At 36.2% G+C, this 21674-nt stretch overlaps 1 protein-coding gene across 4 annotated transcripts in view; it reads left to right on the forward strand.

Moving 5' to 3' along the window:
- The window catches only part of PLEKHG1 (pleckstrin homology and RhoGEF domain containing G1), a 113480-nt gene that overhangs the window by 83447 nt on the left and 8359 nt on the right, over window positions 1-21674 (forward strand). For all 4 annotated transcript variants that reach the window (XM_060692277.2, XM_060692278.2, XM_087887443.1 and 1 more), the window contains 11 exons: window positions 2825-2871; window positions 4414-4564; window positions 6758-6889; window positions 7597-7779; window positions 8635-8730; window positions 9450-9536; window positions 15089-15122; window positions 16812-16904; window positions 18859-18897; window positions 19683-19705; window positions 20879-21064. In XM_060692277.2, coding sequence (XP_060548260.2) covers window positions 2825-2871; window positions 4414-4564; window positions 6758-6889; window positions 7597-7779; window positions 8635-8730; window positions 9450-9536; window positions 15089-15122; window positions 16812-16904; window positions 18859-18897; window positions 19683-19705; window positions 20879-21064 — 1071 coding nt within the window. The remainder of the gene's footprint in view (window positions 1-2824; window positions 2872-4413; window positions 4565-6757; window positions 6890-7596; window positions 7780-8634; window positions 8731-9449; window positions 9537-15088; window positions 15123-16811; window positions 16905-18858; window positions 18898-19682; window positions 19706-20878; window positions 21065-21674) is intronic.

A 21674-nucleotide genomic window follows, 5' to 3' on the forward strand; every position in this document is an offset into this window, starting at 1 on the left:
CTCTCCTCTTTCTTCCCTTGACAAAGGGAGGTTTTAAGCTTCACACAGTAGTTTCTATTGGCCAGACATATTTATATCTAAAAAGAAATGTATGTTGATTTGTAGTTAGTAGCTCTCTTGTTTTAAGTACTGCATTTTGCTAAGACTTGCATGAGTTGAGGGCTGCAGATTTATGGCTGTCTGTTGGCCGCTGTCCACATTACTCAGTTCACCTGAACATCAAAGAACCCCTTTTAGATACTGTATTCAGGAATATATGAAAGTAAAACTAGAAGTGCAGGTTTTAATGAAACCATAAATATCTTTTGATTCAAAGGTTGACAACTTTAGTTAGTAATCTGAACTCGGTATTATTTTGCCCTGACTTATAGCCTCCTTCCTTTTATAATTTGCAAGGCAAGGGTTGTCAATACAGTATTTGCACTACATTGCAATGGTTGTGGTAGTCAAAGTACAGCTTATTAGGTTAAGTTTGTGCAACAAAATACTATTTCTAGCTTGCATCAGTACAGCTACACAATGAAGATCTGATTAAAAAAAGGGCAGCACACAAATATTTTATTTTGTTTGAGTCAAACACGAAGATGATTTTCTCTCTCATTTTGTAAGTTTTTGAACTCCAATTGACTTGATAACTGAATCTTAACACTGGTGCAGATGCCAGAAGACTGGCCATATGGTCTACTAATTTGTTTTCCAACACTTTACTGCTACCTCCTATTAGCACTGCCTGCTTGCAGTAAATGCTTTATTCACCCACCCTTGGCAGTGGTGCTGTTTCCAGCACCATTGGGTATTATGTTATATTCAATATTTGATGATCACATGGAAAAGAAATACTGACAGCATAGTGAACAAAAGTCTCACACAGCCAGTGCCAGAGGTCATCAAATGTTGAGCAGCAAGGCCAAAGGTTTTTGTTTATGGATACTTCTGGACAGAGTCACTTTTCATTTTTTAATTTTTTAACAATTGCTCATATAGAAATGCCAAGTATTAGTAATGGAATTGTTGCAGCAATTGAAAACAAGCAGTTTGCAGGCTAAACATTTTACAAAAGAATGGGTAGCTTAAAATCCTTTTAAAAATCCAGCATTTTAAAATCAGGGAACAGATTCATCTTCCCTCCTTTTGGATGATCCACAAATCTGCTCCTTCCGGTGCAGTTTCAAGGATGTAATTAGCCGATATGGTTTGCAAGAAATGTGTTATAGGAGTAGAAATGTGGCTGTACAATATTGAATGTCTGCTATTATTGATGCATTTTTATTGATGTATATCAGACTAGTTGAGATCATTTCTTAATTTTTTAAAATCTCTTTCCAATATGAGACTTTTTTAAAAAAATTGGATGAAAAACAAAAGAGGGCGTAACAATTTTTAAAATAAATGTTTTTTTAAAGACCAGTCATAGCCAGTGTTTCTGAATGTTCAGCATGGTTATATAGTGAACTAGATACGTATTTTCTGCCTTTTGCTCATAAATGCTTACTTATGTACAGATTGGGCGTGTCTTCAGCAATGAACATTTCATTTGGATGACACTGAAGAACCCCCAATTTAATATATGCAATAACTGGAATGATTCTACCAGCTAATAACAGAGTGTAATGTCTCTGTTGCAAATTATGGTTAACATGATTATTACTTCATTGCAGGCAGTAGATTTCTACCGTAGTTGTTAGTTCAAAGCATATATGTAGGCTGTGATGTAAACTTATTATGTCTCATGCCAATGAGGGCAGCTACATGAATTTGAAGTTTAAACCCAAAGATAAAATATCAGCAGTGGCTATGTGGAAATTTTTTAAATTATTAGCTGGGATGGTCACAGATTAAGACAGTTTTTTCAGCTGAATAGTGTTTTTATTAGCCGTGAAACACTATGCAAAAAAAAGATAGGTATGCTATGCACACTCGGATATTGTTGCACATTGAGAAATGCTCCATGAATGTTTATCCTTCTGTTTGGCCACTGTTCCCCAATCAGTTTTGACCAGTTTACACAATTTAAGGTAGTTTAGGCCATTAAAACACACCTACAGCCACACATAAACAAGGGTAAGGCCAACAGCATTTGGTAGCACCTTTTCCAGTTGCAACCATGAATGCAATTTCTGTCTCGGTTGTCATCATGAACATTGCAATCTCTCTGTTAATGCACATTGGCTATGGAGCACATAAAATGGTTGTACTAAAAGAAGATATTTAGATGCGCTAGTGTTAATTAACCTGAGGATTTTTGAGGAATTGGTTTAAGAGAATCTGTACAAGAATAATGCTTTTGATCATCTATATATTTTACATAAAATTGTTACGTAAAATTTTAACTTAATGTAATTTAATTGTTACCTAAAAGTTAAATAAAATTATATGTGGTTTTCCTTTCCCAAGGCTTTTCTTCAAATTGCAAGAATGTAAAATGTGCTTTATAAAAGATACAGTATTCTAAATTATATGATCTTTATGGAGGTCAGAGGTACTTCACTGTTTTTTTAAAAAGTAATCTGATAGGATGTTTATTTGTAGCTGACAGTCATTTCTCATCTGCCTTTTTAAATCTTGGGGATAAATGGATGGGTGAAGGCCTTCAGTTACTCATTTTGGGACAGAATGGATTGGACTGGCTTTGAAAACATAGTTAATCCCTGGGACTGGCCAATATCATTTTAGTATGTCAATGTACTGCCTTCTGTGCTCATCGCTGGTTGATTTTTGGCTAGTTCAAGTTAAATCTAAATAAGTTATCTTATTTTTCTGTGGACCTTCTGGCAAATAGATGTTTCCAGGTTCTAAATAAATCTTTCCATTTGTTTATGTACAGAGTGAAGATTTCCACATATATACACAGTATTGTACCAATTATCCAAGGTAGGAACAATTTTGTGTGTGTGCGTGCCTGTGGGTAGTTCTGTCTCTATATCACTCGGTGTTTCCCACTGTATATTTTCAAAAGGTAATATTTGTTAGGGCTGTAGAGCACTTTGGAACTGAAGGCAAACAGGTGCAGGCGTCTGGGTATTTAGCATAGGCCTATGCTTTCACGCTTTTCCTTCTATAGTTGTTGCAGAATCCTTAGAAAAAATGTCCTTTGTTTAAGGAGGAGCAGAGAGGTGAAACATTTATGGACCCATGAATATACCTTTTTACCTTGGAATTCAAAGTCCTGAAGAAGCCAAATGAATATTACCTTTTTATGTTGCCTGAAATTTGAAATGATCACTTAATCAGAATTAATCTCGTAAAATTTATGGAAAGTATGGGGGGGGGATTGTAAAGAAGATATATGCTCCTTTTCACAATGATGTCTGAACATACAAATATGCTAAGCCATTATTTTGAGTACAAGAAGTTAAGCAACGTTGATATACTTATTACATAGAGTAATAATGAAATATTTGTGGGGTTATTTCCTACGTTTTGACGTAATTATTCATAAGCTTTTGTTTGGCATTCACCTGCATTTTATGTTAATAATAAAATAAAATAAAATTATGTTAATAGTTAATTGTTTTAATTTGTTTTTAATGGATTTTGTTATTATGTTTGTTTATATATGTTTTAATTTTTTGTTGTGTTCACTCTGTAAGCCACCCAGAGTCATGTATATGAAGTGGTTGGTTATTTAAATGTAATGCGTGGTTAAGTAAGTAAACAAATAACCAAATGATGAATGATGAGAATGTATTGTGGTAGACAGGAGGAATCTTTAAAGTAGCATTTCTGTTAGATATTGTTTGGTTCAACTATGGTGGCTTCTTAGGTCAATATCTTATAATTGTATGGGAGTTTCCATCTTTAAAATGTCTTCCTAATTTCTTGTCCTTCAACAAGTATGAATTAAGCTTCTGTACAGACGATGATAGACAGTGTTTGTGTGAGGCAAATAAAAAGGAGGAAAAAAAATAAGATTCTTGTATTGATTTGCTTCTACAGACTTTTTTTTTAAAGATTTCTGCCCTATTTTCCCCAAAAGAAAGAATCATTGGAATAGGGTGGTGATTTTCCCTGAGGTGATTCAGAAACAATATGGTGGAATCTAATAGTTCTTCTCATTAAAAAAAATCTAATAACTTTTTTCTTCAAAATCCATTCTAAACAGAAAACAATTTTAGGAGAGGAAAGCCCCCCCTTTCAGATAGACCAGAGATTTTCAAACTTGGCAGCTTTAAGACTTGTGGACTTCATGGACAGCTATGCTGGCTGGAGAATTCTGGGAGTTGAAGTCCACAATTCTTAAAGCTGCCAAGTTTGAAGACCTCTGATGTAGACTGTCCCAAATCCATCTAGTTTATAAATTGCTGAACTGTCAGACTGAATAGCAAACAAGCAAACATGTCCATTGAATTGGTGGTTTTCTGCATAATTAACAGGTTAACAATGTTCTGAAAGCTGTGTTTGTATGCTTTACAGGTCAGTGGCTGTACTCACTGAATGCATGAGGAACAAGTCCCTAGCCAAGTTTTTCAGAGAAAGACAAGAAGCTTTACAACATTCTCTTCCTCTGGGATCCTATCTTTTAAAGCCTGTTCAAAGAATACTGAAATACCATTTACTTTTGCATGTAAGTAAAACGCTTTGTCAACGAATCTTTGTCTACACTCTACCGAATCTATAAAGGCTAAGTTATACATTTATACTTTTAAAGAACTGTCTCTAAATTGGCCACTTTTGTTTCACAGGGGGGAAAAAACACCCTGATCTATAACGTGCTGAATTTGTACTGCTCACTTCCACTTTTGCCCCCTGTTGCCTGAGTTTTCTGAAAAGTCCCAGTGTGGTCTGCGTCATTTACTCATAATGTTTGTAACCTCAGCTCATGCTGAGTGACTGGTGTGTTTACAGTCTCCTAAGGCTTGTACAAAGAGTTCCACACAACATCTGAGAACTCCTGAAATAAAAGAGTAAACAAATATTTGGAGTACATTACCATTATTTTAGTTGCTTACACAGTATTCCATCCTGTTTCTTTGCAGTAGCTTGGGGGATTCTTGTTGAAAAATTATTGTAAATGGTAACATATAGGCTAAAAGTGTATTTCTCTGCCTTAAAGCATGTGAGTACGCATTTAAATGTTTTTGGAATATATGTTGATTACCCCTTCACTTTACCATTTAAACATTTTTAAAAAATCTGGACTTATTTTTAATTCTTTTATCATATGCTTCCTATTAAGAAATTAAGTATAATTCAGAGTTTGGACATGTAAATTTGGAGAGGGTATATATGTTTCCAATATCTGCCATGCCTAATTCTCAATGTAATTATCCCACTGAAGTTTCATAGCCAGGATTTAAATGCAAGAAAACTGCATCCAAATATTAAATGATTGATTCATTTCAAATGTCCATAAATACAATCCAGGCAGCTCTCAGTATAATGCCACTGAGTGATGAAGTGATAACTGTAGCCCCAAGACCATATGCATTTTCTCATAATACTGTCTCCAGACTGCTTCTTTTAACTCAGAGAGATTGAAATAAAGTAATAAGAACTAAGGATCTAAAACTGATTTTAATTAATTAAATTAAAAACAAATGATATTTTGTTTAGGTTCCACCCATTTTCTGCAGCATATCTTGGCTCAACCATTCAAGTGCTAATTGGTGTCCTTGACCTGAAAATATGTGCAAAGCTACTGTAAGGCACGTCTGTGCATTATTAAAGGATTTAGGAATTAAAACACAATCTATTATCTGTGAAGAGCAGCTAACTGAAGGCAAAATAAACCTCCTCCTTGATGCTTCCCACCAAGGATTGCATAACAAGGATATTTCTCACATAAAATGGTCTATTGATCTATGTTCAGCTTGGCGAGTCACAGGTTGCATATACTTTACATAAGCTGGCATGCTTGTTGTGTCTCGCTAAGATCACCGATATCAAAGGAAACATTATTGTGTTTAAGCACTTTTTGAGCCTATCCAACAGATAATTATAATATTTTCCCAGCCAACTAAGCTACTTTTTATCTTAGCAACTGTAATTAAGTATTTGCAGTAGTTTCATGGCTGTCAGTTCCCTCAGTAGGTCCCAGTGTTCATTCTGAACAGGGTCAATGATAAGAGATTAAATTTACATGTGACAAAATAGCAATCGCTTGTTACTTGATTCCTGTGTATTCAAGATTCTGTTTTGACTTTGGTGGAAAATAGGAATTAGGACCAGAAAGTTGGAAGAAAGGATTAATTCTCAGGTCCCAATATATTGTGGCTTTTACCATATGAACACACTGAACATAGACACGCTCAATATGAAATTTAATTTCACATTTCCTATATAGTCTAGCTTGGCCAAAAACGTTTTGATACAATTGTTTAGGATTACAAAGAGGTACAAAACAACCATTCCTATTGTTCATATGTTACAATATTATCGTTTTCTTCCTGGCCTATTAAGAACGTCTTCATTTCAGCAGCTTCACTTTTCTATTTATACCTCCAATATAAAACCATACAGTCCCACTTAAAGAATATAAATCAGGAGAAGCATGGAGAGGAAGAAAGGCTTGAGAGAAAAGGGTTATACATTTCAAATGATTTCTAGTCAGGAAGTGGAGCTGTAGAATCTTTTTTTGTATAGTCTGCACTGTTAGAGTTGAAATCTTCAGGATACTCTGACTTTTCAAGTTCAATCTGAACTTGAAAATCCACAAAAACGGGCTGCAGCCAGAGTATTAATTGTACTTCTCAGTCAGATCTTGTTTTCAGATGTTTAAGTGTTATAAACAACACACTCTTCAATTGATTCTTAACAGGAGATAGAAAACCATCTTGACAAGGACACTGAAGGTTATGATGTTGTGTTAGATGCCATCGATACAATGCAGAGAGTGGCATGGCATATCAATGATATGAAGAGGAAGCATGAACATGCCGTTAGATTACAGGTGAGTCAAAATGCATCCTTCATCAACTATGTTCTGTCTTTTGTTTGGGTTTTGTTCATATGCTTTGGACAAATGTTTGACACATTGAAAAGATGATTTTTTTCAGTACTTCGAACATCAAAATGCCCACTTGCTGAACCATTTCCAAAATAATATTTAACATGAATTTGATTTATTCATACAAGCTTCTTCAAAGCTGGAATGAGAGTTGTATAGAAATGTTTGCTTCAACAATAGACTGTAGAAGATATCTCCTCGAACAGAACCCAAAGTTTAATTATTCCTATTTTGTGCACTACTTTGGGGATCTTGGTAATTACAGGTGGTCCTCAGTTAATGACAATACTTGGGACCAGAATTTTTGTCACTAAGCAATACAGCCATTAAAGACAACATGTGATTGTGCCACTTAGAGGTGGCACTTAGAGGCTACCACCTCTCAGTCCAGCAAGGATTGTGCAGGTTGTTAAAAGAGGACTTCACATAAGTGCAGCTTTTGATTTCCTGCCAGCTTCCCCATTGATCATGTGGCTGTGGGAAAGCTGTGCCAGCCAGAATTTTGCAAACTGGCCTTAACTACCTCTGAACTATTGCTAAACAAGGATTAAATCAGAACAAACTGTAATGGTTTAGATTAGAAAATAATTATCTTAAGACATTCTAGCACAGTCTGTTTTTAATGTGCTGCATCCTGCCCTCTCTTTCAGGAAATACAAAGCTTACTTACGAACTGGAAAGGCCCAGACCTGGCGAGCTATGGAGAGCTGGTGCTAGAAGGAACCTTCCGCATCCAGAGGGCCAAAAATGAACGCACGTTGTTTCTCTTTGATAAGCTGCTGCTTATTACAAAGAAGAGAGAGGAGACATTTACTTACAAAGCTCATATCTTGGTATGGCAGGTTGCACTTTGGGGGAAGATTAAGAGAGTAATGAGTGTGTATCCTACAAGGGAGCGAAGTGGGATAGAATAGAATAGAATAGAATAGAATTTTTATTGGCCAAGGAATTTGTCTTGGTGCATACGCTCTCAGTGTACATAAAATAAAAGATACGTTCATCAAGAATCATAAGGTACAATACTTAATGATAGTCATAGGTTACAAATAAGCAATCAGGAAACAATATCAATATTTCACTAATCCTTATTGTTTCTTTAATAGAGCTTCTGGGTTTTCTTTTTTTCCTCTCTTCTGTAAGTTGTCAGCAGAGATGGAAAAATAAAAGTTCCCTATAGTGTATACGTTGAAACAATTTAAATGCAACAATAAATAAAAATAATTGACCTTATTTATTTATTTATTTTTAAAAAACCATTCTGGCATATGTATAAGGATTGTATAAGGATAAGGATTGATGAAGAATGGGATCTATTGTTTAGTCAGTCCTTCAGCTTTTAAAAATCATTTGCTGCTTCCTTTCCCCCTTTCCTGTTTCTGACTTCATCCTTTTAATTCTGTGCTTTTCCTTTATTGCTTCTTTTTTTTTTCTGAACTTTTCTCAGGATAACTCTGTACAAGTAGCTGTTATCAAAACCCTCCACAGTTGCTCTGCTTATCAGTTTTCTTTGCTTTTAATGGTTTGTTTCTTACCTTTCCTTAGCCTCTCTTTTTTTTTGCCACTCGGCCAACTTGGTACATGTCTAAACATTCCACAATATAATTAACATTTTTTTAAAAAAAATAAAGAGTATATCAGATTTTTCTTTCTGCATCTCTTGAAACTGATGGTTTCTGTTTTTGTTATAGTGTGGCAATCTTATGCTGGTAGAAGTCATACCGAAAGAACCTCTTAGCTTCAGCGTCTTCCATTATAAAAATCCCAAGATGCAGCATACCGTTCAGGTAATTTAAAATCACCATAGACTGAATATATCAATAAATAATTAAATATTAATTAAACATAATATTAAATCTGAATTTCTCATAATTACATATTCCATGAAGCAGCACTATAAATACATTCAAAGATTTAATTCTTATCTTTATACCTGCACGTAGTTCCTATTCCTTATTATGTAGATTTTTTTTTCTCTTTTCTCTTTCTTTTGGTGAGAAATATGTGATTCTACTTTAATGTATAAAGTTTAGGTTTTATAATAAAAGGCAAGGTAGAAATAAAGTTTCCCAGCAATAATATGGAAAGATGGTATGTCATTGCCTTCTTTCTGCGTAAATTTCCCTATCTAGTTTGCAATCCTGAGACTGTTTGGCAATCTCTCATCCAATTTACTAAGTAGAGCCCATCCTGTACAACTTTCTGACATCAGCACTGATTGGTTACAGGCTGCCACTTAGTTGAATCCATTTTTATCAAAGAGAAAAATATAGATGTATTTTCAAGCTAGCATTGTGCCTAAAATTGTCTGTGAGAGGTGGTGATCTGTGTGTAACTTTGCTTTAGTTTTGACAAACAAGAAAATTCTAATCGTTTTTGGAAAAAGAGCCAGCATTTCAATTTGAAGTCAGATCTTCTCCACATTCCGATAATGTTTACTGATTTTTTCCTTCTGGTATTTCAAAAGCTATAATTTTTTTTAACTGTCTTTGTCCTTTTGAAATAGGCAAAATCACAGCAAGATAAGCGCCTTTGGATTCTTCATTTGAAGAGATTAATTCTAGAAAACCATCCTGCTAAAATTCCAGCTAAGGTAAAAACCTTTTTATCATTTTTTTAAAAAAGCAAGCATTTTACTTTTCTCTTGATGAAACATCTGTGCAGCCGTGTCATTACATATAGTACGGGATTTCATAGCATCAATTTAATATTCCTTTGGATCAGGCCAGTTTTGCCTTTGAAAATATTATTCCATTACTTTATTATGGTAATCGATCTTCTACCTTATTTTTAATGAACAAAATATGTTATTAAAATATTTACAGAGAACAGGACAGGGAGAGAATGGAGACCATGATTCCTGGAATTCTTTTCAACCTCTTTACCACTTGTTATCATAGCAGGCATCTGAAATAGTGAAGGAGAGATAGTGGATCTGTGTTACATTGGTGTGTATTTGAATGCATTGGGAAGAAAAGGGTGGGCTACCTGTATTTTGCTCTGTGTCATGTGACTGGCAGGGAGGTTGACTTAGAAAGAAGCACTTGGCTACTTTTTTGAGCAGCTGCCTAAGTCTCTCTCCCTCCACCCAATGCACTGGGGAACATTTTTTGCATTTTTGTTGTTGTTGTTGACAGTCTAATCTGGGCTATTTTCAAATTCACTGGCTTCGCCGGCCACCCCAGATTTGGTCCCATTCTCTGCTAACAGATAGTCTCCAGACCCTCTTAACATTTATTTATTATTATTTTATTTTATTAGATTTCTATACCGCCCTACTCCTGAAGGACTCAGGGCGGTGCACAGCCAAACAATAAAAACACATACAATACAAAATTTAAAAAATAGAATAAAATCAAATTAAATAATTTTGGCCCCGACAAATTTAAAACCCCAAACTTTTAAAACCAATTTAAAATTGAATATATAAAATACTAAAATATATTTAAAATTTTAAAAATCTTTTATAAAAGAGGGGGAAAATTAGGCCAGGCCGGCCTGGTGAAATAGTAAGGTCTTTAAGGTGCGGCGGAAGGTGCGCAGATCCTGGATCCTCCGTATCTCTGGGGGGAGCTCGTTCCAGATAGTAGGTGCCCCCACAGAGAAGGCTCTCCCCCTGGGGGCCGCCAGTCGGCATTGTTTGGCTGACGGCACCCGGAGGAGCCCCTCTCTATGGGAGCGTACCGGCCGGTGGGAGGCTATTGGTGGTAGTAGGCGGTCCCGCAGGTACCCGGGTCCTAAGCCATGGAGCGCTTTAAAGGTGGTAACCAGAACCTTGAAGCGCACCCGGAAGACCACCGGGAGCCAGTGCAGCTCACGCAGGAGGGGTGTTACATGGGAACGCCATGTCGCTCCCATTACCCATAAAAATTAACATAATTTCTTTCCAAGGATCTATTGAGATGGAAAGAATAAAAATGAAGTAGGTATTAATTCATCTAGCTCAGTATTTTGTACTAACATATATGGTCTCTTTGCTGTTTCAATTGGGAGTGTTTCCCTGTCATATTCAGAGGTGTCTATATTTATCTACTGTTCTGCAAGCCAGTAGTGGTCTTCCAAGGATCATCCTTTCATTACCAATCTATTCTTGCAATTCTGGAAGAAATGCAGACTGTTTTTCACTCACTAAACATACTGCAAAGTGAATTCAGTTTGAATAGTACTGTAGAGTTATTCTGTACCGAACCAGTTTTCCTGTAAAACTACCCAAAACTTTAACAAATTAACAGATTAACAGAGTTGGAAGGGACCTTGCAGGTCATCTAGTCCAACCCCCTGCCCAAGCAGGAGACCCTACATCTGCCTCTAACTAGGATCGAACTCACAACCATGGGAAGCTTTCTGTCTCCAGAAGAGGAAAATCTACTCTTTTTAAAACCAATTTGTATTCTATTCTTCTATCTTTCATTTGGCTTTGACTTCTGTTTACTTCACTGCCGCTATTTCAGCCAAGCAATACTGAGACATAAGAAGCAGCATTTTCACTCAAGAGGTCTGGCTCTAGGCCTGTAATACTTAAATAGTCCTAGAGTCTTTAGTTTGGCAATATGTACATCGAACAATCCTTGGAAGCTTGTCCATGTCAAATTATTTATTTTTTTAGTATTTTTATCTTGCTTTTCTGTAATGGAAAAATGCTTCCTGGTAATGAACAAGAAAAATAAGTTTTTACTATGCCAAGTGGAAGGTGTACAGGTCTTGGAAGGATCTATTCCAGGAAATAAATCCTATTCCAGGATTTAAAGTGATTTAAGTATAAATTCTACATTGCATACAATAAAATCTGCAATGACTGAGTTGTCCAAAATCTGGGGAGGAAAAGGGATGTGTTTCTATTTCTTATCAGTTTCCAATACACACACACACACACACACCTATCTATCTTTTGGAGTAACCCAAGGGGTGGGCTGCTGGGGGTTCGCAAGGGTTCTGGAGAACCTCTAACTAAGATTCTGTGTACTTTGGAGAACCCCAAATCCTACTCCTGGCTGGCCCCACCCCACCCCTCCCAGGAGTCCCCACATGGCCATTTTGGATGCAGATAACTGCATGGTGCGCGCAGAGGCTCAGAGAGGTCAAAAAACGGGTCTACCAGAAGTGTGGGAAGGCATCTGGAGCCTGGGGAGGCTGTTTTTGCCCTCCCAGAGGCTCAAGGAAAGCCTCCAGAGCCCGGGGAAGGCAAAAACATCCCCCCTCGCCATGGTGTAGGAGGCCGACTAGGCCATGCCCACCATAGCCATGCCCCTCAGCAACTGGGCAGAAATTTGCTAAAATTTTTGAAGTCCACACCTGAGTAACCCTGTCTTCATTATTAAATTTTTAAATTAATCCTTTTTTAAGGATGGAAGAAAAGGATGTTGATAAATTCTTAACTGAACCAGGATCTGATTCCATTTCTTTTCCCTGAAAATCATTTTTTCATTTTTTGAATTGATCCGCATATTGATTAAACAACCTTGGATATAATTACAACTTTTCCATATCAGAGGCCCTTCTGCTTGTTTAAAAAGGGGCATCTGCTTTTTTGCTGATGTTTTTCACACAGATTTGATGCAGCCTATTACAATGTATCTTAAACATTCCAAATGTTATTCTAATCCTCAACTTCTTTTCAGAAGGAATGATAATATTAGATAGGTGCTGGTACAAGCTGCCTATTTGAATTTCATGAGCAGGAGTCAGAATTGAATCAGTGCAGAGTGTTTATTTGTGCACTTCAAATATACTGTATTAACACAGATGCTGTCACATTTGTTCTCTGACAAATGGCATTTCCTAGGGCACAATGAGGAAGCACTGAATAGCAGTAGCAATAGCACTTAAACTTATATACCGCTTCACAGTGCTTTATAGCCTTCTCTAAGCAGTTTACAGAATCAGCATATTGCCCTCAACAACCTGGGTCCTCATTTTACTGACCTCAGAAGGATTGAAGGCCAACTAACCCTAACCCTAATCCTAAATGCTCAGAATCGAACTCTTGGAGTGAGCAGAAGGCCCTGCATTCTAACCACTGCACTACCACGGCTCTGAAACAATAGAGAGAAATTAAAAATGATGCCAAAACATTTATATATTAGAAAAATGAATTCATAATGAACTATAATTGTGTTTATGCTGTACAATTATAACACTTGGCTAAATGGCAGCAATGGTCTATGTAGAAAACAACTATGGTGTGAGAAACTGTATTTTTAAAAATGTATTTTACTTATTAATATGTCAAATTTAAAACTAAGTATAAATTTAATAAATAAAAATAAATAAATTGCTCAGCTTCTCCAGATAATACTAGACTGTAACTTCTATCATTTCTGACTACCCTGTTTCCCCCAAAATAAGACATCCCCTGATAATAAGCCCAATCGGGCTTTTGAGTGCATGGCAATAATGCCAAGCGCTTATTTCAGGGTTCAAAAAAATATAAGACAGGGTCTTATTTTCGGGGAAACACGGTATCCACTAGTTTGTTGGTTGTGAGATGACTTTGAGTTTTACAGTATTTAGAGGACCACCCATACCTAGTATATACCATCATTTTCATAAACCAAATGTTAGCGTATAATTTTTGAGTGAGATAACATTTTGTAGAGAAAATAATAAAAGGTTTTTATGAAGTTACTGTAGTGATAGACTGGTATTTACATCTGAGGTTGTACACTTGCTACACCTAGTGGACAATAACTGAAGTACTCCTTTAATCTTGCAGATTTATTGGTATACAATCTTGCCATGAAAAAACAATGTAGGATGCATTTTCCCCATCAACATGTGTTTTTTAAAAAATACACAGAGAGAGAGAGGATAAAGCAAAATGCAGGTTTCTTTGTTTGGGTTTGGCATGTTATATGACTCCATTTATCAGTCAACTATAGTAAATCCTGTTGTAGGATTAAAAATAAAGTTAATGGAGAAAATTTGTTCAGATAGCATGGTAACATAAATATGAGATTTCGAGTCTTTTTTTAAGTCTTATTTTATTGAAAAGACCGTGCCATGTCAGGATAACAATGCAAATAAAGCAAAACCAGAGAAAGATCAATGATAAATCTTAACATACATGCTAATAACTATAACTGTACTATGTTAGCAGTAATTGCAACAATACAACCAAAAAAAAAAAAAGGAAATAAAAGAAAACTTCAGCTAAGTTTCTACTTACATTAGCTTATTTACAATTTTTTCCTTATTATATCCATAGTTTTATACATCTTTGTTGTACTGACATTCATAAACTTCCCTCTCATTTCTACCTCTTGTCTCTATCCATTCATAAAATTTATTCCATGCCCTGTAATATTTTGAGTCTTCTTTATCTTTAATTTTTAAAGTTAATCCGTCCATTTCTGAACAATCCCAAATTTTCTTAATTTTGTCATCATCGGGTGGGGTGTTCACATTTTTCCAATATTTAGCATATGTAATTCCAGCTGCCGTCAATATATGTAACACTAAGTAGATGGTTAGTAGATTTGTCATAAGTTTCTGAGTAAATTTCGAGTCCTGATCCTAGTTAAGAATGTTTATATACATTCGTGCATGAAGAAGCAGTTGCAGGAAAACCATTGGGTGAGAGAGAAATTCTTCATACTTTTTAATCTGCTGATCCTTGACAGCAATGCCTTTCTAGGTCGTTCTTTATATTTTTTTTACTATAAAATCAGAAATCACAGACTGGTTGGAAAATAGTCATGAATGAAGCGTTTGGGATGTGGGGAAGGGGCAAAAAGGAATTGCATGACTTGTGTCTAAAAGTATCACTCTAAACTACATATTAGTTTGTTGAACACTATGTTGGGGCATACATATTTGTCAAGATTAATCTATGGCTTATCAGAGAATCAGAAATTTATATGATGATTATATTTTGCTTTTCCTCCTAGGCCAAAATGCAATGTGATCTAATCAATCTTAAAGTTATCACATTACTTTAAGTGTCATAACTGGGTAGGGATTTAAACTGGATCTTCATAATCCCTTTCCAATCCTGTGATAATTCAATTTTTGCTAATTGATCATTCAATTCAACTCAATATTTCCACCACAATTTCAAATTTTGTTAGCAGCCTTGAAAGCCTTCAAGAGCAGGGAAAGTACGGTATAAATCAAATAAATAATTAATATCCAATATTTGTTTTTCAGGCCAAGCAAGCAATTCTTGAAATGGATGCAATTTGTAAGTATACCTTGTTTAAATAATTAAACTGCATTGCTATTCTTAAAGATGGGAAATAAATATTGAGAGATGAAGCTATTCAATCAACATAGTTGATGCTAGTTGTCATTAGGTTTCTGGGGGCTGGGTAAGGTCTGTTGAATAATTATGTGAGACTCATGTACGTCTCCCTTAAAATGTTGCTATTATGCAAACTCACAAATGATAACTGGCTCACTCTGTTTCCAGACAATGTGACTTTTGTAGGTGTCCTGTAGGACTGCAGATCAAATTGTTTAGCTGCCCATGTAGGATAATAAAACTCCCACAAGCATCCTTAATCTGCAGTATAAGTGTTACAATGTTGTTATGTGAAGATATTTTATATGAACTTCTGTTAGAAAAACCATTTCAAAAGCCTGCTGAGATATTTTCTTTTTAACTCCCTCTTATATACAATAAAAGGTTCTTGGTGGATGGGTGTATATTATCTGTCTGTGTCTGTACCTATGGAGAGCTGTTATCGTGCAGCAATTTTTTTGCAGGGAATATAGTTCAGAGACATTGTGCTTCCTGAGCAATAAGGACAGATTACAGCTACCCTTAACCCAATGTATTTTTCCCTATTTATGTGAGTGGGATTAAATTTACTGAAGACCCTTTTAAATAATATTTTTTTTGTATTCTTGTATTGATGTGTCCACGATCTATTTTCCACTTTGTTGCATAATACTGGGGGTTTGTGTCAGTGGTGGGTTCCGCCTGGTTCTGCCAAGCCGGTAGCAGTGACGATATGATGTCACCCAACCGGTTCTGCCCCCCCGCCCCCTGTTATTCTTACCTTTTATTTGACCCCACCCCCAATCGATTGAGTCCCAGCTGCCTCCTGAGTCCCAGCTGACGGGCTATAAGGAAAAAAAAACTGTTTAAACTCTTGCCGCAGGGCTTCAAAGGGCCGCCCTACAGCTGATCAGTGGTAAAAGGCAGTTTGGTGGTAGACCGGTGCCTCCCAAAACAAATGAGTAGACCGGTGCCTGCAAAAATAAATGGGTAGACCAGTGCCTTCAAAAATAAATAGGTAGATCGGTACAGCTCTGCAAGCAGTTAAAAGCCTGGTAGACCAGTACCTCTGCTAAATCCTAAATAATTATCACATGACCATCAAGCCATGCCCACAAAATAAGCCACGCCCCCAGAACCACTAGTAAAAAAATTTAGAACCCACCCCTGGTTTGTGTGTGTGTGTATGTGTGTATGTAGAAAGTGTTGTGCCATGATATGGCTTGTTTGCATCCAGTAGCATGTCAGATGATCAAAAATATTATGTGGTACTGTTGCTTTATGTTCAGTTCATTTTTTTACTATAACCTGCCAATCATCTGTAAAGCTACATGTGAATGCCTTCAGGATACCTACTTTACCAAGAGCTGTGAAACTTGCCTAAAATGATTGGGTCATCTCTGGAGAATTATTATTATTATTATTATAAGAAAGAAAATTAAAGGGCTTTCTTGAAAGGGACAAATAAATCCTATTCTGATGTGTTGTGATCTCTGCCTTTAGTTGCATGTATCTATATAAATCTCAGCATGAATCCTATTTCCTGATTTTACTTCATTGTGGCAGATCATACAGAAGTGTAGTTGTGGCTCAACCTTATACATAAAGCATTACTTTCAAAATCAGAGAATCTTTTTTCTTTTTTAATAGATCACCCGGGGTTCCATTACAGCCCAGAAGAAATGAAAGCTTCAAATAACTCTAAAGAGGGCATTACTCCACAAAGGATGAGAAGGAAATCAGGTAATAAATTTTGTTTTAGGTGTGCTTATATTTACAATTGGAATTAAGAGGAAACAGTTTCAAATTTCATATGAATCAAACACAGATTTAGGACTGAAAATAAAAGCAATATGAAAGTTGTAATGTGAACCACAGAAGGAATGAACTTTAAAGAATTCAAATATACATATTGGTCATATTATGGTAAAAAGATACTTTAACTTCACAATTTAGCAGTAGCTTGCCATTACACTCAGTAGTGGGACTGAATAGCCACATGAGATTGCACTGCAAATAACTTCTTTGTTTCTCTCACAAATCCACATTTAATTTTGTTAAATAATCTACATCTATGATATTTTAATGTGCAGACATATAAAGTATAAAACAGATATCTTTGTAATATACTCATCTTTATAAAATATGAAATATGATACATTTATCATTTTTGGTTGGATTTACTAGTCTTCAAAAAATTGTTGCTTTTCCTGGTGGAAGAAATGAAGGTGAGATAGATTGAAATAAATGGATCCTTGCCCTGTGCCCTACATAAACGCTGATTATACCGAATAAAACAAGCCACGTTTTTCACATACAACTGCAGAGCCTCAAACTCACCTCTGTTGGTATCCATGCAGTAATTGCTTTGTCTAGCCCAGGGGTCAGCTCCGGAGCCATATGTGGCTCTTTTATCCTTCTGCTGCAGCTCCTTTATCCTTCTGCTGTGGCTCCCTGTTGCTGGTCGCCTCCACAATTGATAGGGCTTTTGGTTAGGACAGGCAGAGGAAAAAGGACACCACGCTAGGAGGAGACTATGATGGGGGAACCGGACTTCCGATCGGCTCCAGAATTGAACGGGGGCTTCCGGTTAGAACTTTTGTGGCTCTTTGAGTGTTTAAGGTTGCCGACCCCTGGTCTAGCCTCAGCTGCCTTGTGCCTTCCCTTTTTAGAAGAGCTGTATCAGGCCCAAATAACCAGGTTCATACACGAAGGTATCAATTAGTTATTTTATTTCTCATGCCTGTTTCAGGAAATCTTCCCAGACTAGTGGTTTGGGTCAGACTAGGTAAGGTTCAATGACAACCAAAGTGGGTTGGTTCTTGCCTTCTTGTGCCTATGTAAAGAGTCCAGATTAATTCTCTGCTTGACTCCTCCCCCAGCTTGGCCAGTCTCTCCAACAAACCATGAAGTGCCTGTGGTAGTGTTCCCACTGCAGATATTAAGCCAGGATGTCTGCAGACTTGGTTTTGGCTACCTTAGTCACTTAGCAACTTCCCTCTTGGGGTGCAGCTGAGATGGAACAGCACTTGCAGGTATCTAGTATCATCTGAGATACTAGAAGGGTTTTGAAGCTCATAGCGTCACGTTGCCATCACATGATGTATCGTGACATTTTCCCCTTTGCGGAGCTGGGGTGGGCGTGACCTGCATGTGATGCATCCAACCCACGGTTTGACACCCCTGTTCTAGGAAGATAGAATAACTACAGGCCAAATGTTCTCTATCCTATGACATTTCTTTTAAAGACTAAGGATTAAGTCCCAAGTTATCATTAACACTGCTTGTCAATCTTGTGCTAATAAACCTCACATTTTGAAAGCATGGTAAGTTTTTGAAAGACATTGAAATATATAGTATTTAATTCTTTATCTATCTAACTGAAGGAGCCCATTGTTTAATAAGTCCTTTAAATTTCCAACCATAAAGATTCCCTCCTTTGTGCAGGGATTTCTTCCTGAAATAGATTTCCTGATTTTTCAGGTAGAGTTATATAGGAAATCTGTTGAAGTAGTTTGGTTTCAGCAGCCACATCAAGATCTAGGAATTTCATTCCCAGGAACCTTTGTAATTTCAGCTTGGTAGTAATAAAAGCTGAATGTAGCTGGGTATAAGAGGCAAATAAAATTAAATAATAATACATAATAACATTTTAAAAAATAAAAATATTAATAAATATATGTTGTTTTCCACACAGAACCTTCTTCCAGAGTTCATAAAATCACAAAATCAAGTGGTAAGTTGCATAATATCAAAATACAAGATATACTTTAGTTACAATGTGTATTTAAGCATGGCACATTTCACTGTAATTATTCATGTAATTAACTGTATAAAATGCATTTATATAGGATGTAACATCAAGTGTTAATAAAAATGGTGCTATAGATGGCATCCACTCATCAATCCTTACAAATGTGGCTGAACAAAAGACACCCATTTGTGGTAGATTTACCCATGTGGACTAAAAGCTTCATTTACACTGCTTCAGGCTGCCATATGAGACTGCACTCCACTGTAATAAAATTCTGTTGTTGTTGTTGCTTTAACTGGCTCATACTGCTATTTTAAAAAATGGGGCTGCTTTAAAGAGTTGCAGGCTGGTTTTGCATTGGTGTTCCCACACTGCATAGCCCTGAATTGCGTTATTTCCTCCTCTAAATGAAAACAAGAAAACACAGAGACATACATGCCTTATTAAGAGGAAGATTTCTCACTGCTTGCTTTATTTACCTTTTATCTTAACCCCTTTAACTCTATTGGGCATTAAAGTCACTACTGTACTACCTATTAGCTGTTTCTGAAGCACTTTTTTCTGCAATGAATCAATTCTATCCAATTAACTAAGCAGCTGAGTAGTTTTTCCACAAGGAAGAAATATTTTCTAAAATATCTTTCCCATCCTACACCAAAAGCAGTCTTAAATTTCTTTTGATTCTCCCTGGATAAAGCAGTATACTAAAAGTTAGTATAAATGCAAGTCACCATATGATACTTACGTTTGTTTTTCAATCATTTCAGAAATGGACCCAAATTTGCAAAAGGTAAACTATATTGTTTATTCAAGGAACTGGCAGTTTAAAAAAACAACCAAATCTAGAATATTACTATACATATATTTAATGAATATATTAATATATTTAATGAATATATATTTAATGACATTGAAAGCATATCTATCATCTATCTATTTGCAGGTAGTCCTCAACTTACAACGACAACTAAGCCCAAAATTTCTCTTGCTAAGTGAGACATTTGTTAAGTGAATTTTGCCCCATTTACAGTCTTTCTTACCACGGTTGTTAAATGAATCACTGTAGTTGTTAGTAACATGGTTGTTAAGTAAATCTGGTTTCCCCATTGACTTTGTCAGTGGGTAGCAAAAGGTGATCACATGACCCTGGACACTGCAACCATCATAAATTGAGCCAGTTGCCAAGCATTTGAATTTTGATCACGTGACCACGGGGATGTTGCAACGGTCGTAAGTGTGAAAAACTGTCATAAGTCACTTTTTTCAGTGCCGTTGTAATTTTGAACAGTCACTAAACTGTTGTAAGTCAAGGACTATCTCTGTCTGTCTGTCTGTCTGTCTATGCTCTTCAATTAAAAATTTCTATCTGGTAGCTTTATCCTTTTTTCCTGTTTTGAAGTACATTGAAACAAACAACGTTTTAATATACATGTTTTAATGACCATGTTGCAAAAAAAGGGAGAACAGGAACAGGAGCAAACAAATGTTAAAACGAAGGGGATTATTGTCTGCAAAAACAGCAGAGGGCATACCATAGAAATCAAGAGGAGTTATAATACGAATCTTCCAAGCTAAAATAAAAACTGCATGAGAATATATGAGAAATGATAAAAAACCTATGCATATGCATGCCCTGCAGAGCACACCACAATATACAAGACATATTTTTAAAGCAGGATTGGAGGATTTCAAAGGCCACTCCAGTCCTTGAGCAATATGCTGAGGGTCAGATGTGAACATCAAGGACCACAGCAGGCAGAATATTGAGTCATTCTTTTAAAAATCATTTGAAAAATAAAGATAAGGAAAATCGCTTTAAAAAGAACATGCTTTTTAATAGCAAAGTAACATGAAGATGAAGAGTATTGTGGGCTGCTCTGGATACTCTGCTGTATAAAAGGTGTACTGCATAGTACAGAATATGGAATACTTAAATCTGTATTTTTCCTCCCTCTACCCCTAGCGGATGAGTACTGAAGGAGCCCTGCTATCTCAGGCTGAGTTGTTCCTCAGTCCCAGGAAGAATCATTCACTGAATTGCCAACGGCTAGATTCAAATGAAGCAGCCTATAGCAGTGGTCAGGAGTACAATATTCTCACAGATGTTACAGATCAGACCGATGCTGATGATGAAGAAGAGACCGAACAAGTAAGAGCCTTATTTCATGAAATGGAGAGAGAACACATTGATCCATTAACATTCAATATCATATGTAGAATAACTTCATGAACCATACTAAGATGAATAAACAATGGGGTATCCTTCCTTTAGCTTTCAGCAACCCAAATCAATTAACAGAGGTGGTTAACATTTTCACATCTGCATCCTAACTATTGGGGGAATACAATAGGAATTTCTGAGATCTTCGACCACTGTTGAATTCTGTCCTCTGCCAAAGATTAGTTCATGGAGCTTAGCAATAGAGGGAGGAATTCTCTCAAAAGAATTTCCTTCCAATCCTCAATAGTAATACTGAGCTAACAGAAAGAAATTTGGTAATGTGCTGAGAGAATGATTACATGAAAGAATAAAACAAATACAAAAGGGAAGACTGAATCAGGGAAAAAGACTGAGAAACATCACATATAAAAAAGTGAGATGCAGAAAGTATAGTTGAAGATGTAATTTCCTCTCCTTGTTGATCCCCCTTCATCCTATCAACATTCATGAATTTCACTGTTAGCATATATTTGTATGTTACCAACATTTTAACATAATGACAACAGTTCCAAAGAAATCTTGTTTGAATTTACTCCAT

This window comes from Pantherophis guttatus, chromosome 1 (assembly GCF_059756535.1).
Source record: "Pantherophis guttatus breed Tessera chromosome 1, ASM5975653v1, whole genome shotgun sequence".
Lineage (NCBI taxonomy): Eukaryota > Metazoa > Chordata > Lepidosauria > Squamata > Colubridae > Pantherophis > Pantherophis guttatus.